Source organism: Maylandia zebra, linkage group LG15 (genome assembly GCF_041146795.1).
Source record: "Maylandia zebra isolate NMK-2024a linkage group LG15, Mzebra_GT3a, whole genome shotgun sequence".
NCBI classification, from domain to species: domain Eukaryota; kingdom Metazoa; phylum Chordata; class Actinopteri; order Cichliformes; family Cichlidae; genus Maylandia; species Maylandia zebra.
Window position 1 is genome coordinate 4452830 of NC_135181.1, and position 17735 is coordinate 4470564.

Below are 17735 nucleotides of genomic sequence, written 5' to 3' on the forward strand. Positions count from 1 at the left end.
ACAAGGAGTTCATGTCTGATATTTCACCACATCCATAAGAATAAAGAATGTCACAAAAAAGCCTTTAAAAATGAACATGGACACAGTACAAATGTTAGTAAGTGCCACTCTGAAACAAAAGAATCTATGAATACATCAGGTTGGCCTCTCAGGATGAACTGCTACAACAGAGCGCTGTGCAGCAGCAGAATGAAAGAGATTAGAAAGAAGAGGAAATGTTGTGGAGGACCAAGCCCATCCATGGGATGTAATATTAGCAAATAGAGGAAGTGACGGACATCGAATCCTGTGAGTAGCTGGAAAAGTCTAGCCAGTACCATAGTACAGAGGCTCTGATCGTGGCAGCATCAATAACCCAGCACCAGATTAATATTCAGAGGTGGGACCAAGTCATTGTTTTGCAAGTCTCAAGTAAGTCTCAAGTCTTTATCCTCAAGTCTCAAGTCAAGTCTCAAGTAATGTCAGGCAAGTCAGAGTCGAGTCTCAAGTCACTGGTGTAAAAGTCCAAGTAAAGTCACAAGTCTGAAATTTTGAATTTCAAGTCCTTTCGAGTCTTTAAAAAAAACCCGAAAAAAAGCATGTTGCAGTTATATGCTAAATGTAAATATTAGACCATGTAATTTTAAAATCTGTGTTTTTCTCAACACATGACAAAATAGTGAACTTAGAAAATATACACAAATTGTGAAATTGCACCTCTTTAAAATGCAGCTCAATTAAACCTAGCTCCAAGAATAATTTTCACCGACAGTTCTGAGATAAGCTGCATGTTATTCTTGGATGCGCTTGTAGGACCGGCTTTAAAATCGCATGACAAAAATATCATACATAAATAAATGATATTTTAAAAAATATATAATTTAAAAAAAAACTGCATCACCAACGTAGCCTGGAAAACATTTGCTAGTTAGATGAAGTCAGCTATCTCATCGTAGCATATTTATATGCATATTTATAATTATACGCTTCTTGGAGTGAGTGCATACACTCATGAAGTTTAGTAACTTCCGGTCACTGCAACAAGCCCAGGTACAGTTTACCGACGGATGGGTGCAGGACCTTGAAATGCACCGTGTAGAAAGTAAAGACCATCGTACGTATCATAAGTTTACCAGTCTCACAAATCGTCGTCATAAATACACATTCGTTAACCGTTTATTAATAGGACCTTTGAGCTCAACGGTAGTTAATTAGCAGTGGAAATAATTTCTGGTAGCATCACAGAAATGTAGCAGTGACAATAATATTGTATGCTGTAATCGTACTGGGCAATTAGTGATACAAAACAACTGTTTTACCCTGTGAATAAAAGTATATGTTTTTGTCAATGTACCATAATAACAGAAGCGAAACGCAATATTGTGTCAGGACAATTCACTATTTATGCACAATAAACAAAGGAGCATAGCGCGACAATTTCTGTTCAGCGCCAGACTTGCTTGTAACCTATATCACCAATTATGTTAAGAAAAATGACGCATTAACTACAACAGCAGACTGACCTTTGTGGAAATGCTTGGAGCAGACTAACCTGTGAGCTGGAGGGTTCTGGGACGTTATATTTGATCTTTGAATGGCTGCAATCCAGTCGCATCTTTGTTACTTCGGAAACATGGCTGAACAATTTCTCTTCAACGACGTAATCCGATAACAACCGATCTCTTTACCCGTCGGCTTCCCGTGGCTGTCATGCGACCAGCTATTGCAGTTAATAATACAACAGCTTCTTGACATTTTTGTGTTTCTTTTTATCGCTGTGTGACTGATTTCAATTGAAAGCCTGCGTGCGCTAGTACCGCTTGCCACGAGTTCCCAGAATCCTTTGCGGTTCTACCCGTGAATGACGTCACATTTTCAATCTCTATATAATATGCATGTTAAATTTTATATTTGGGGTAAAATATCAAGTCTTTTCAAGTAAACCGGTTCAAGTCCAATTCAAGTCCCAAGTCATTGGTGTAAAAGTCGAAGTCAAGTCACAAGTCTTAGAACATTATTTCAAGTCAAGTCTAAAGTCATAAAATTAATGACTCGAGTCTGACTCGAGTCCAAGTCATGTGACTCGAGTCCACACCTCTGTTAATATTCAACCAAGCTAAGGCGCACCCTGGGTGAATGTGGTCCTGACGATCCACATAGAAATAAGGTTTAATTTGCAATTTATCATCAGAAAGTATTAGCACCTCTATTAAAAAAAATAAATATTTTTTTTGCAGTTTGCGGATATAGAGCATAATACTGTGATAAAAAAAGAAATTGTAAAACACCAACAGCTAAATCTCACACTCTACAGGCCACAGTTAGCATGTTAGATGTTAAAGTTGATGACAATTAGAAAAAGACTGAACAAGTATGGCTTTTCTCTAAAAAGAACATGACTGCACGTCGTAGGTTTGCTAAGTTGCATCTGAAACCACAATACTTCTGGAACAATGTCCTTCAGACAGATAAGATCAAAGTGGAGCTATTTGGTCATAAAGTGCAGCATAAACACAGCATATCAGCACAAACACCTTGTACCAACTTTCCAGTGAAGGTGTGTTGATTTGGGCTTGTTTTGCAGCCACAGGCTTTGGGCACCTTGCAATCATGAAGTCGACCGTGAACTCCTCTGTGTACCATATTCTAGAGTCAAAGATGACGCCATCTGTCTGACTGACTTGGCAGAAATTTGGTCATGCAGCAGAGCAATGACCAGAACAGAATGCAACAGAATGGTTGAAAAAACAAAGTCAAGGTGTTGCAAAGACCCAGTTAAAATACAGACTTCAACCTGACTGAAATACTGTGGTGGGACCTTAAGAGAGCTGCAAATGCCTGCAAACCTCAGTGAAATGAAGCAAGGTTGTAAAGAGTAGTAGGTAAAAGTGCCTTGAGGCAACTGTTGATGTGATTTGGCGCTATATAAATAAAATAAATCTGAATTTAAAACTTCCTCCACAGCAATGTGAGAAACTGATAGAGTCCAACACAAAAGGATTACTTCAAGTGATACATGTAGTTCTGTTGAATTACAGGGTGTACTTAGTTTTTCCGAGGACTGCAGTAAGACTTGTTAAAAGCTTTTTCACGTGACTATATGTGGCGATCCCAGCTGATAGGAACATCAGAAAAAAGGATTTGTTCCTAGATTTTTCTCTCTTGCTTGAATGTTCATCATCAAAAATCAGGATTTAACGATTCCCTCATTTTTTCAGCTTTTAATTTGTTTCCATCTTAGAGGCCACTAAATGCCCATCGCATTGCCACCAACGCACGGAGGCGCTAGATCACTTAAAGCATCGATCCTGTCCCTGCATTGACTTGAACAATTTGACATCAGACATGTAACTCGTTCAGATTCCCCCTCCTTCTCCACCACTCTCACTCTTTCCCTCTCTCTCTCTCTCTCACTGTCCCTCTCTTTCCCTGTCTGTCTCTCTCTCCTCGTCTTCAGCTGCATGTCTCTCAGTCAGTCAGTCAGTCAGTGAGTTGCCCGGGTCCGCTACGCCTGCGTCCGCCTCCGCAGCTCTCCAAAGCCGAGACGCGCCACCGCCGCCGTCATTGCGGGCATGACATACTGGCATCAGTAGTGGGCTTCCGTCAGGCTGCTTTTAAGAAAATTACAAAGGAGAGGAAGAGACACAAGAGTAGAGGAGAGTGAAGTGACTCATTTCCACCCGAGCTTGTGCGTTGAGAAGAGTAGATGAGCCAATGGCTGGGGCACAGCCGGGAGTTCATGCGCTGCAGCTCAAGCCAGTGTCCGTACCCGAGAGCCTAAGAAAGGGCAACAAATTTATGAAATGGGATGATGTAAGTAGTGGCCAGACAGGCCAGCGATGAATGTCTTTTTTTTCCTCCCCAGTTTTCACTGTCAGATCATTTTCTGCACGCGTTTTGCATGTACACAGTCTGTGTATTACACAATCTATAGGCTACTCGTGCAACAGTAGCCGATAGATTTAATTGTAAGTGGAAACCGCACGGACAAGAAGCTAATTGCGTTGGACTTCCTGCTTAGTGGTTGAAAGAAATGCTACAGCTACAGTGTCTACTGACATGTGCTTTCTTTACATTATCCAATGTACAGTATTTGTATTTGTGCGCGCCAGTGGGTGCACGCGTGTACCGCTGTGTGTGAGAATGTGCGCACCCTCATCTAATCAAACACTAACCCCCCTGCGTTAGAAACGTTTTTTATCAATTAACCACAATTAATTAGTGCACTGACATTCAACATGCAAATCTAAGCACAACAGTTGGTCATTAAAAAAAAGAAAAATATTTTGGGAATTTTTATTTTGGTAGCATCTCTATATAAAATGTCGGTCCAGCTGTAGTAAAATGACCTTGATTGAACTGATTTCACACTGCTCTTGAGTAAAACATAATAGTAATAGCCTTCTAGCAACAGAGGCTATGGCCACACTATGTGGCACATTGCTTTCCCAGGCAATAAATCAACACAAATCAACACTCCCTCTAATAATCTTGTGGCAAGTTCACAACTGAACTGCGCTCTGAACTGAGTTTAACATGGCTTGATGGTTATTTGCATCTTCTGTACCTTAGTTTTTACAGCAGCTGCATTCAGAAAGAGCTGGAATAGCTGTTTTCACACCCCATGCCATTTGAATATCCACTTGTTACTCTGGTTTATGAGTGAATATCTGAATATCTGTTCATTTTAAACCGCTCTGTGAAAATGCTGAGGGCTTAGCCCACCTGTAACTCATTTTTACAGTGCCTTGACTTTTCTAATACTGTAGACAGTGAGGAATCGGTTACTAAGATACACTCTTTCTAAGATCATCCTCTCAAATACATGCTCAGAATCACTCAGCTCAGGTGAGCCAAGTGCAGCACAGATGGCATTAGTCTTGCAGTGTTATGGAAGTGTGAATGCGGTCAGTACAGACTGCAGAGAGGAAATTATGCACACTTGCAAGTCCACCATTCTGTCAATCATCAACCTTAAGCTTAAATAAGAAAGTTTCCTTAACTAGTAACTACTAATGAGCGCCCATTCCTTCAGCTCATTAGATGCGACTCAGTTTCCCCTTTCTCAGCCGTGTTTGTGTACTTTTAGCATGTACATTCAGGACTATCGTCAGACCCAAATGTCCACCAGGCCTTTCCTTGCAAAAACATATGACCTCAAACACAGGCATAGTCACAGGTACTTTCTCTGGTTCCTTTCCCATGCGCTCCTTCCTTCCTCTTTCCTCTCTGTATCATTTCATGGAAAGAATCACAGAGGACAAACAGCCAACCTGAGAGAGCAAAGCTAATAAATTTTCACTGGAGAAAGATTGAATTAAATCATTTTTCTTCTTTTTTATTGCTTTGGGTGTTGAGTTGAACATCTTTCAGCAGGAAATTGTACGGGCAGTAAATGAAAAATTATATGTATGCTCTTTAATTTATGGCTTTACTCTGGTGAAGATTTCTTGTTCTCTCAGTTGAAGTCACACATATATTCCAAAATTCTTAAACTCACCTGGGGAGTTGGGCAAAAAACAGTGTGAAGTTCTGTGCTGCGTAGCCAGCAGCCATGAGTTTTGAGCAGCAGAGTGACTGCAGACTCCAGCACAGGATGCTTGCAGGTGGTTGTAAAGGAGCAGAAAAGCAATCAGAGAAGCTCTCCAAAGCCTCAAAGGCCTCAGACCTCCCCAACCTCCCTCCTACAGACGTGCGCAGACATCTTGTATTTTTGTTGCTGCCACTTGTCGACAGCTGGCTGCTTCTGTGGCTCATGAAATCCATGGGTACGGGTAAAATATTGCCTGGATGTGTTATTATTTGTCAGTTCAGATGGCACATTTAGCAATAATGACTGCTTTCCGTTGAGGCACAGGGAGCCATTCAGATTCTCCAGCACATACACACTTCATGTTATAAGGATCATTTACTGTACACCTGGGCACGGTGTCAAATTTGTGAAAGACGATGCTTGGTCTGTGTAAACAGAGACTTTTATGAGGTTATACTTATATCAACCCCTCTGGTCGGTTGTGCATTGAATAAGATATTATCAGGCTCCTCAGGGGAGCAGAAAATCCCTTAAAAGTAGTAGAATATGTCATTAGCATACAGAACAGAAATATGCTGAGCTCAAAACTCCCCTCTAACACACCCCCTCAGGCAGCAATGCTAATGGTACAGACTCTTCACTAAAAATAATGGAAGTGTCTCCTGCCTGGGATCAGTTCCTTCAGGGTGTTTGTACTTTCGCAAGTCAGTGACTAATCTCATCTTAATTCAGCAGAAAGCAGGCCACTCTGCTGCCTAATGTTGTCCCATTAAAGACAAATCCCTTAAAATAGTCCAATGACAATAAAAAAAAACAAAAAAAACATTGGCGAGTACTATTCTGCCGGTAGTCACTCTGAAGTTAAATCCCAGCTTTAAGTACTTCTTGTTTCTGTGTAAATGTGAAAACCCATGAGAAAATCTTTGCTAAGAGTCCATAATGGCTTAATGTGTTTGCAGTGGTGGCCATGGAGAGCTAGGACATTAAGAAAGAAGCTGGTGAAAATGACTGCTCTCACATCATTAGGCAGTTTCCCAGTGCTCTCGAGCCTTCTTCTTTTCTCAGACATGACAGACAATCCATCACTTGCATCGCATCTTATCCCCCGAATGACTTCTTGACTTGGTTTACTGAAAATATAAATGACTTGCTAAATATTCTTTGATCTAGCTCGCTATCATTTTCTTGAATTTTTCTAAAGATATTTATCTGTAAAAACTAAATTGGAAAAATCGGACTGTGGATGGTGAGCTGAGCAAAGATCATGAGATATGAGCCAGATTTGGTCTGAAATGCTATATCTAAGAACTGCAAACATGATGCTTTTCCCTTTCCTTTAGGCTATAAACTGTGTGTGTGTGTGTGTGTGTGTGTGTGTGTGTGTGTGTGTGTGTGTGTGTGTGTGTGTGTATGCGGCATGCATTCATTGACATGAACCGCATCTTTTGTCATTCAATCAAGCTTGCAAAGATTGTGCAATCATGTGAACAAAACCAAAGCGATTCCTCTTGAGTCTCTAATAGATTTCATGGGAATGGTGGGTTGCCATAGCAAACGTCACCGTAGCAAATGCCTCTGATGCCTAACTGTTTCCAAAACCGAACGAGCCACTCATTTACTTTCAGCTCACTTCCCTTCTTTCGTCTTTCCCCGTTTTCCCCTCCTCTGTTCCTCCTGTATTTTCACTGTTGGCCTATATTGGATAAACCATGATTGTGACATTTAGACAGTATGAAATGACTGAAATGACTCATAATGGTTAAATACATTACAGCATAGGCTCCTTTGCTGTCTACCAGCCCAACCCTTTCCCAGCATCCTACGCTGCAAGTCGCATAAGGTCGCGCCCAAATAAGACAAGTGTGGAGCAGATGCAGACCATTAGCTCTGTTTCCAAATGCTCTGATAGGGACATCATTAGAAGCCTCATGAAGACACTTTGAAGATTTTCTTGCTCTGTGCAGCAAATGCGGTCCTCATCTCTCTGATCTTGCAGCCATGGCTGATTGAAGAGGACAATATGCTACTGTTCAGCTGAGCCACAGCCACTGTGGACACAGAAAAAAGGCAATGGCTCTTTCTTTCTTTTTATAGACGCATCCAATAATATCTGGTGTTGCCATGTATGCCTCAGGGTCAAACTGTGTGTGTGTGTGTGTGTGTGTGTGTGTGTGTGTGTGGGAGAGAGAGAGAGACTTGGAGCTATCTGTATGTAACTGTGGGAAAGCATTTGTCCATTACAAGAGGGGAAAATTGAAACATCAACTCCAAATCAACCTGCACTTCGTGATTGCAGTCACTGCAAACACACACGCACACCCCAGGCTGCTTGGTCATTTTGTGGTGATGCCAGGTCGTGGTGTGGAAAGTACCCTAAAAGGAAAGGATTGAGTGCATGTTTACAACATAAACAGCACTTTTGATGTCATTTCAAATTCTGGTATGCGAGTGGATAAAACAAACTATGCTTTGATCTTGGTTCCCTCGGAGAATTGTCTGCAGTGAGGTATTCACTCATGTTGAAATTCAGATGTTGATTTACAGATTTAAACAGACACGTGTCTTTTCTTCTTCACGACAGGATTCAACCACTGTGACCCCGGTGACTCTGACAGTTGACCCCAAAGGTTACTTCCTGTATTGGACTGACCAGAGCAAGGTGAGACACCACGGCAGGAAGGCCAAATGGTTTGAAGCCTTCAAGCCGTTAAGATGTTTAAAGCCTCTTTCGTTGTCATCTGAATTTCATTTGATGATGAAATTCAGATTCGTGGGACCAAATTTAAAGCTTATCACAGCAGCACCAACAGTTTCCCTCATCTCTGCTTTGACATCTGCACAGTGCTTTGTACCAGCCTGATATATAATAGACAGGCCAATGTCCATTTCACGCGTTTCCTCTCCAAAACCTGAAATGTACAAGTAATGTACAAGTTGCCGCAAAGTGCAGTAACAGCAGGGAGATATTTTATTTCAAGCCAACAGGAAAATAGTCACAGGAAAGTGTTTGAACAGACACTATTAAAACATTTACATTTATATACATATTAGCCACCTAACTTGATCATTTCTGCCGATAAAGGACCCTGCAATGTTCTTAATACATTTTATGCTCACTACCGGCTTTGTGGCTTTAAATATACTATCTCCCCCTACTGGTAATGCAGTTTCTGCATGCAGGAACAGCTTCTGCGCTTTGCCTCTCCAGAACGTGAAATGGACACGGTGGACCGCCTGTTATGAGTTTTGTCATGATACTGGGTTGTTTGTACACGATACAGGACCTACCTGGACTGTCTGTACATAACTGATTGGCCAGCACAGTAAATTGTTATATATCTTATGACAGGCAGATATAAACTTACTGTTTTCCCAGCATATTCTCACAGAGCTTTTTTGTCTGTATTCTCCATTTCACTGACAGTACAGCAGCATTGTCAAACTGAAAGCTTTCACGGCACCAACTTCTCCACATTTTTTACTCGTCGTCTTCGTAGGTGTCGGTGCAGCACTTTCTAGTACTGTCACATTTCATTATGAGAAATGGGGTGTTTAGTTTGCTGCTGTTTATTTGCATAAATTTGAAGTTTAGGCTAGTTTATGCAAATCGGCAGCATCCAGCATGGCTCGGCATGCCTGGAAACTCCCCAACAAAGCGAACTGTTGTGTATCTGAAATAAAGACAGAGCAGTCACTTGCATCTGTAGCTTTCAAAAACATTTCAATGGTATAGAAAGTTAGCAAATGAGCCCCAGTGACAGTTTCTGAGAGCAGAGAGAACTTAAAGTTGTGGCAATGGCTTAGCTGTCAGCTTTTGAATACTGTAGCTCAGCACCAAGCATTAAAAACACACCTCTGTGGACACTAACCATCAGTGAGCAGCGAAGGAAGTAAAAGCCAGACCAAGTGTGAGAATCTGTTGTGTCGTTTATGTCGTAAAATCATAAAATGACTGACAAGAGACAAAAACTGACGACGTCGCTGCTGTCTCGTTTTGTTTGGCATGAATATGAGCACAATTCAGAAAAAGGGACAGTCGACTGAGTGTGTGTCCACAGAAACAAACTAAAATAGACACTGTGTTTAAAAACTGCATAAGATATAATCTCTCCTCATGATACTTGTCAGCTCTCAGTGAAGGGCTCCCTAAACATTTGGAGTCTGCCTGGTTCTGCTGGAGGTTTCTTCCTGTTAAAAGGGAGTTTTTCCTTCCCACTGTTGCCAAAGTGCTTGCTCATGATTGTTGGGTTTTTCTCTGTCTGTATTATTGTAAGGTCTGCCTTACAACATAAAGCACCTTGAGGCAACTGTTGTTGATTTGGTGCTGTATAAATAAAACTGAATTGAATTGAATAGTGACAGTGGCTCAGGCTTGAAAACCTGCTCTATTACCACTTCAGAGGCATTTAAGACAGTTATTTGAAAACATTGACCTTTTCCATTTACTACTGCCATTCAACAATCCAGTACTTATTACCATAGCAGCACCATTAGAATTCGTGGCAACCACATTCGGCATTCCCTTTGTAATTATCATGGTACACCTAGGATTATTATCGAGAGATCACAGGCGCTCTAGGAAGCATTTAGGCGCTCAGAAATTGCTTCCTTAGCTGAAAGGCCTGCAGCAGAGCACAGTTAGGCTTAGATGGTCTTTTTCCAGCATTGTGATGATTTTTTTATCTTGTTTGTTTGTTTGTTTTGCTCTTTCTGAGCCATTCAAGCATGATTTTTTAAGTTCTTTCAGTTAGCTTCCAGTTAGATTCCTTAAAAAAGGATTTGAGGGTGTTCTGGTCCAGTTTCATTTGAAGAACTTTCTTGAAAAGGAGACAGAAATCTAAACTGGCACACCTGCAGTGCTGCAACCGACACCTGTGAGAATATTGCATAGTGCATTGTGTTTTTCCAACATTCCAGTTGTAGCTAAATGTTTCATAATAACCAGGAACAAGGTAGCGAAACGTAAGATAAGAAACGCTATCATGTTCAGTGATCTTATTAAGCACTTCCTCCCAGTTTAACCTTGAGAGCATGTGCAGAATCTGCTGAAGGTTTAACAGTTTGTTCTGTTTATTTGAATGTACAGCTGCTGAGCACAAGGACTTGAACACAAGCATGAAATTTCCCCTCTGTACACTTACCTCTGAACACAAACACACATCCACACATAATGGTAAATGGCCTGTATTTATATAGCGCTTTACTAGTCCCTAAGGACCCCAAAGCGCTTTACATATCCAGTCATCCACCCATTCACACACACATTCACACACTGGTGATGGCAGCTACATTGTAGCCACAGCCACCCTGGGGCGCACTGACAGAGGCGAGGCTGTCGGACACTGGCGCCACCGGGCCCTCTGACCACCACCATTAGGCAACGGGTGAAGTGTCTTGCCCAAGGACACAACGACCGAGACTGTCCGCCCCATAATCCATGATTGTACCTGTCCTGCTGTTTTTGGAACAGAGAAAGGATCCCAGTATATTGGTAGCCTATTGTAAATGAATCCAGTATAAGTGGGAAAAGAGATAAAGTCTTTAGTTCTGCTACAGTTTTACCGAACACTCAATGGGGAAAGAAAAGAAGACCAGTTTTGATGTCTACCGCATTTTATGTTGTGGGTGCGTGTTAAAAGTGGGAATTTGCGGTCAGAGATAACCAGCACTGAGTGTGATTCTCCACTAAAAGAACTGAGAGAAGCTCGTTGACACCAATTCATCATTGTTTCCTGTGCCTCTGTCATAAGGCGAGGATTTTGACTGATGAGGCTCTTGTGAGTGTGTGTTTATGCGTGTGGGTGTCTGCTCTGTCTCCCAGCGTTGAGAACAGTCCTGCCGCACACATAATAACTCAAATTGATACCAAGCACAGCCCAGACAAAACTCTATTAGGGCATAAAGAAAGGCACCCGCTGTATTCCTGTGTGCCCCTGTCAAGGCAGAAGTGTGCCTTCTCATGTTTATAAAGATACCTTGGTGCTTTTGCTAACATTTATTCACGACTGTATTGCACATCTGTTGAACAGACCAATTTAAACAAGCTATGATGCTCCGTCTACTTGTTATATGTGTGTGTGTTTGTGAGAGACTCAGTCTGATGGCCTGCAGAGTAAAAGCATTCTTCGGATTCTTCAGAAGCACAACAGAACTGTACTCGGTGTGCCTACTGCGCTGACTTTCAACACACATTGCCAGTGACAGTTGCAGTTAACTGCTGCTTTTGGCTTCTTACAAGATTCACTAAAGACATTTAGCCAAAAGACATTTAGCCAAAAGTAAGGAGATAAGATTAAGAGTATTTCCTCCTTGTTAAGGATAAATATTTTTTCTTTTAGTTAACACAAATAATAATACATTTCAATGATAGTGTTAGTGGACAGGAGGTTAACTTGAGTCACAGTTTCCCCTGAGACAAATTGAAAATAAACCTACAGCTAATTTGAATCAACTTTGGAGACATTTATTTACATTAGGCTTCAGTCACACAGATTAGAGACCGGTGGTTAAACCTACAGCAACCTCTGGGGAGAGGGGTCGTCCCCCAGTGTGCCAAATATGTGTATTTCCCAACCAGTTGGTGAGCAGGTTGTGAAAACCTTCACATTGCTTTGGTCCCCTACAATTTGCATGGAAGATGCTGACTTGTCTGCAAACACTACTACTACTTTACTAGTCACCAACTAGCAAAACCTAAAAAAGTTGTGCCTCATTTTTAAAAGGCGCAGCTTTTACTTTGAAAGGAGGAATCTTCATTTCCAGTTTGCGTCGCTTTTTACAGTTTCACTTAGAGCACAGGTGTCGAACTCCAGGCCTCTCATCAAGATGTGTCCTTGATCCAACACAGCTGATTTAAATGGCTAAATGACCCCCTCAACATGTCTTGAAGTTCTTCAGAGGCCTGGTAATAAAACTAATCATTTGATTCAGGTGTGTTGACCCAGGGGCATATCTAAAACCTGCAGGAAACCAGCCCTCGAGGTCTGGAGTTCGACACCCCTGACTTAGAAAGTAGATGGCGAGTGGACGTCTTCCACGCAAACTATAGAGGACAGTGGCAACTTTCTAGTGACCAAAGTAATGGTAAATGGTAAATGGCCTGCATTTGTATAGCGCTTTTCTAGTCCATAGGACCCCAAAGCGCTTTACACTACATTCAGTCATTCACCCATTCACGCACACATTCACACACTGGCGATGGCAAGCTACATTGTAGCCACAGCTGCCCTGGGGCGCACTGACAGAGGCGAGGCTGCCAGACACTGGCGCCACCGGGCCCTCTGACCACCACCAGTAGGCAAACATGGGGTTAGTATCTTGCCCAAGGATATTTGGCATGCAGCCAGGAGGCAGCCTGGGATCGAACCACCGACCTTCTGACTAGTGGCTGACCTGCTCTGCCACCTGAGCTACAGCCACCCACAATCACATGGAGGCTTTCAGTCCAGCGCCGTATACCTTTTTGCAGTCAGTTTCGCTGAGCGATTGCCAACAACCATTCATCAAGCAGTTGGGGAATGCACATATTTCTTTACTGACTTGCGGTTGTCAGGGGGGTGCCAACCAGTATCTGAGGTTTTTAGTAATCAGTTTCATAGACAGCTAGCAGCCTCCCACAACCAAATACCAACTGGTTGGTAACAGTGTTAAGAGAACAATGTCCCAATCCAATATTCTTGAATATCACAGTATCCCCGTTTCAGTCGTTCCTGTGAAGTTAGAAACACTGAAAACTAAATGCAGGCAAGCACAACGAGCACTTTTTGTATGTTTCTTGTTTTTTCCCCTCAAAAATGAAGTTGAATATACTGAACTTGAATTTTTTTCATCATCATATTTTGAAGGGCCATGCTTTACAACTGAAATGCCAACATTTTGATTCCCGGTCGAACCCCCTGAACCCGAATAAAATGATTAAACATAAAGGAAGCAACCATTAGCATGCAGGAAGACAAGGTGTCTTTGGTAGTGACAGCTTAACCTTTGCCGCCGTTTCAAATTTGCTTCTTTAAGCAGAAAAAAAGCTTACTTTAGACACAGTAGGGGCTTGATATTTACTTTTGACTGTGCTGTTAATCCCGGAGTTTGTCTCTTCCACTTCAGTGTCAGATGTGCTTAGGTCTGATGTTTTTGCCTTTTCTTTCTGGCTAACCTTTGAGTTGATGACGCAAGGCTCCACGAGGATTCTGCTGGTTTCATCTTTACGCCTTTGTTGTAGTCACAGTAACTTGTGCTGACAGTATACACTCAGCTTCAACTTCTGGGGAAGAAATGTTAGAAGAAACTTTTATTGTTTCTTGATGTGGTGTGTTGGGGAAATGAAGTTGACAGCAGCTCAGGATATGACCTAAGATATCCTGTATTCAGTGATAAAATTATTACGATTTTTTTTGTGACTTCACTTCTTCCTGTAGTGGACACCAAAATAAAAGCTTAAACAATGCTTCTCTTGTTGTTTACAAAAGCCGATGTAGATTTTTTTCTCTTCCTTGTAGATAGAAACAGGTGCACACTATATCCAGTGTGAGCAGCATTTCCATTTCTGCACACTGACGTATTTTTAAACAGGGCACTGCTATGTAAACTACAGCAGTAATAACTCTCCCATGTTTGTATGTGTTTGCTTGAGAGTCCAGTTGGCTGGCTTTTTATGTTTCTGTCTCATTCACCTCAAAAGATCCACTGTCTTGAGCACACACGCAGACACAAATTCACAGATAGAAAGAGAGATTTTGGGAACGAGAACCATAATAAAGATGACGTGATATTGTCAGTCATATCGGTAGCACGTGTGCTAGCATTAGTATGAATCAGCTGTAAAATGAAACTCGTCACCCTAATGTAAATTAATAACAATGATTTACCTTGTGTCAACAAAACCATACATATATAGACATATATTAACAGCAGCATTATAAATATACCAGCAAATTCGCTGTGTACGCCAGGAAAACTCAGTTACTGTTCAAGAGTTGGCATCTTTCCAGTAGTTCTTAATTTAGAAAGCGTACAGGTGCTTTGTTCCTCATTCCTATGCAAGTTTAACAATGAGAAAGTATATTGAGGAGTATTCGCAGGTTCCTTGCTCATGACGTTGAAATCCATCCTCCTCTTTAAAAGAGGCATTTCCTCTTGTGCGAGGGGGGAACACACCGTCTTCTTTACAAGCACACATGCACACTAGCTGCGGTGGCCAGCTAAGAATAGGTGTTTTTCTTTTTTCTTTTTTAGAAGGTTGAAAATTATTTTTGCACTTGTTGGTTCATCATGTTTTATAGGGAGGAGCCCCACAGCACGGAGAGGTGGACTGACTCATTCAAATTAACTACGCAAAAAGCCTTTTGCTTTAGTTGCCATGGTTGCCAAGCGACAGCACACACCTTAGAAATGTCACATTCTCTTTCATTCTGAAGAATGTCGCTGCTTTGAAACTGATACAGTTGTTTCCTCGTGTGTGTGTGTGTGTGTGTGTGTGTGTGTGTGTGTGTGTGTGTGTGTGTGTGTGTGTGTGTGTGTGTGTGTGTGTACACAGCTTCTTACTATCTTGGTGGGGACCAAAATCTGAAATTTACTATACTGAAGGCATTTTTCACACTCAAAATATAGTTTTAGTGTCAGGGTTACAATTGGGTTATGGTTAGGTTTAGGGTAAGGTGAGGGTTAGGCATTCATTTTTGATGGTTAGAGTTAGGGTAAGCAGCTAGGGCAGCGCCACGGACCAGTTTATGCCTGACATTATTTTCACGGACCGGCCTTTAAGGTGTCGCAGATAAATACAACAAAATAAAACTAGTACCGGTACCGAAAAAAACAAGATTTATTCATAACCAGAGATGGGCAGTAACGCGTTACTTGTAACGCGTTACTGTAATCTGATTACTTTTTCAAGTAACGAGTAAAGTAAGGGATTACTATTGCAAAATCGGTAATTAGATTACCGTTACTTTCCCGTAGGAACGCTGCGTTACTGCGTTACTAAAACCGTGATTTTTTTTTTGCGAGAATGTCTCATGACAGTGACGTAAGCAAGTGCGACGTTGGTGACAGCAGCTGTGTGCAGATCAACAATGGATAATATATCGAGTGCGGGAGAGAGTATGAGCGTGCAGCGTTTAAAGTGTGGAAGTACTGACCTTACTTTGAGTTTGATTCCATAAAAAGTGACAAAAACATTAGCGTCCATCGTGCGTGGGAAGAAAACTTCTTTTTACAGCGAAAAAAACCCCTAAACTTCCGAGCAAGCACCGAGTAGCTACGACGTGATGGGAAACTCACAGAGACACTCGCGCGGATTCTTCAACTGACCGCAGCACACCTACACCAGGGTAACCCTCCGCCTACCCTGCTCCTGCTTTACAGGTGAAAATAGAGCAAAAGGACCGCTGAGTCTTTGACTTTATTTATTTTCTGCTGTGTTTTACTTGCATCTGTTTGAAAGAGTGAGTGAAAACACAAAAAATATTTTATTTTATGTGCTGGAATGTGTAGAAAATAGGTTTAAATGTTAAACTAATTTATTCAAGTCAGAGAATGTTGCATATAATTAAATGTTTTGCTTGATGCATAAAGTTAAAAGATTAAAACTGATAAAACAAGTTAAAAAAAGAGACTTTTCCATTTGATTACATTTTGTATGATGGATTATGTAGAAAAAGTAGAATTGGGCTGAAAGATCTATCACTTTATCACCTCTTCAGGTTGTAAATCGTGTTTTTAAAAAGTAACTAAGTAACTAAGTAACTAAGTAATTAATTACTTTTGAAAATAAGTAATCAGTAAAGTAACGGGATTACTTTTTGGGGGGAGTAATCAGTAATTAGTTACTGATTACTTTTTTCAAGTAACTTGACCAACACTGTTCATAACACACGTGAAAAGACCCAGGAAAACCGAGTTAATGATAAAAACGATAACAAAATAACGCTGAAAACCGATAAAAAGCTTGAAAACCATACATTTCACACCTGAGCCTCAACTCTCGCGGCCCGGTACCGGTCTGAGGCCCGGGGGTTGGGGACCGCTGAGCTAGGGAAAGCATTAGCTCAATGGGACGAAGATAGCAAACCAGACGTGTGTGTGTGTGTGCGTGGTCCAGATGTTACTCATGTTGTGAGGACACAAATGTGTTTACAGAGTTAGATCTTGGAGAAAAAAAACAAGTCCCTGTGATGCAAAACATCAGACAATTTCAAGGTTAACACATGTTTAAAGGTTAGAGAATAAAGAGGCTTAGGTTAATGTAATGGTTTTGTTTACAATTGAAGTAAACCTCCAGGAAACAGATGTAAGTCCACATAATGTCCTCTAAAGTCATTTCTGTACGTGTGCGTGTGTGTGTGTGTGTGTGTGTGTGTAGACACCCTCATATTCTCATTCGCTCTTCTGAGCAGGCTGTGGTTATATGAAAAAAAAAAGGTTAAACGCTGTCTCTTGGGAGATTTATGTTTCAGCAGTGTGCCAATTTCAGGACATTCACTGGACAAGCACTTAGCATATGGCATTGAATGATGTTCAAAGGTGAAAGACAGTTCACCTCGGGCCAAAACCAGACTCACGCACTTGTCAGCTGGAATGTGTGGGGCATTTCTGAATGAGCCTAGAACTGACCTAATCCAGAACAACATGAAGACCCTTTGGTTTTGTATTTCTGGGCACACTTGATGCACAAATATGAAATGTACGCACAGTTCCTTCTCTTCTGTCAGAGCAGAGTTTACGTGTCTGTTTCTCCCAACACAGCAATTTTTGGTGATTACAGAGCCTGCTGCTCCTCCACCTCTGTCAGCACTATAGGAGTGAGGAACGAGGCATAAATCTGCAGCCAATCTACTCAAAGTGAATTGTGACCCCTGCCAAGTTGTAGCATGGCACATGGGGGACTTGTTTTATCTGCACTTGTAGTTATAGGATGAGACAGAGCGAAAAAGAGAAATTATAAGACGGTGATTATCATGATCCACACCCTCTATGTTAGCTGTGCTATGTGGTATCAGTTGTTTTTAATCTACTTAATAAATTTTTGGTCATCAGAAAAATTATTAGATTGTGAGCAGGACCTGTCGATGGTCTTTTCAGGATATGACACCATCAATCTGCGACGTCCCAGTGAAAGCCAATGAGCTTTTCACCATTTGGGCTTTGTGTCAGCCTTTTGCTGTATTCACATAAAATGGCATTTGGCATTTGTCTTGACATGTCTGCCTTTTCAGATGTTGGCTTGCAT

The 17735-nt window shown here is 41.5% G+C and overlaps 1 protein-coding gene across 3 annotated transcripts in view; it reads left to right on the forward strand.

Moving 5' to 3' along the window:
* Positions 1 to 3342: 3342 nt before the first annotated feature.
* The window catches only part of plcb1l (phospholipase C beta 1-like), a 129627-nt gene continuing 115234 nt past the window's right edge, over positions 3343 to 17735 (forward strand). For 2 of the 3 annotated variants that reach the window (XM_004542152.4, XM_004542153.4), the window contains exons 1-2: positions 3344 to 3792; positions 8094 to 8171. In XM_004542152.4, coding sequence (XP_004542209.2) covers positions 3694 to 3792; positions 8094 to 8171 — 177 coding nt within the window. In that variant the 5' untranslated portion in view covers positions 3344 to 3693. Of the gene's footprint in view, positions 3793 to 8093; positions 8172 to 17735 lie in introns of all 3 variants that reach the window. The other variant, XR_013093092.1, reaches the window with a different exon arrangement.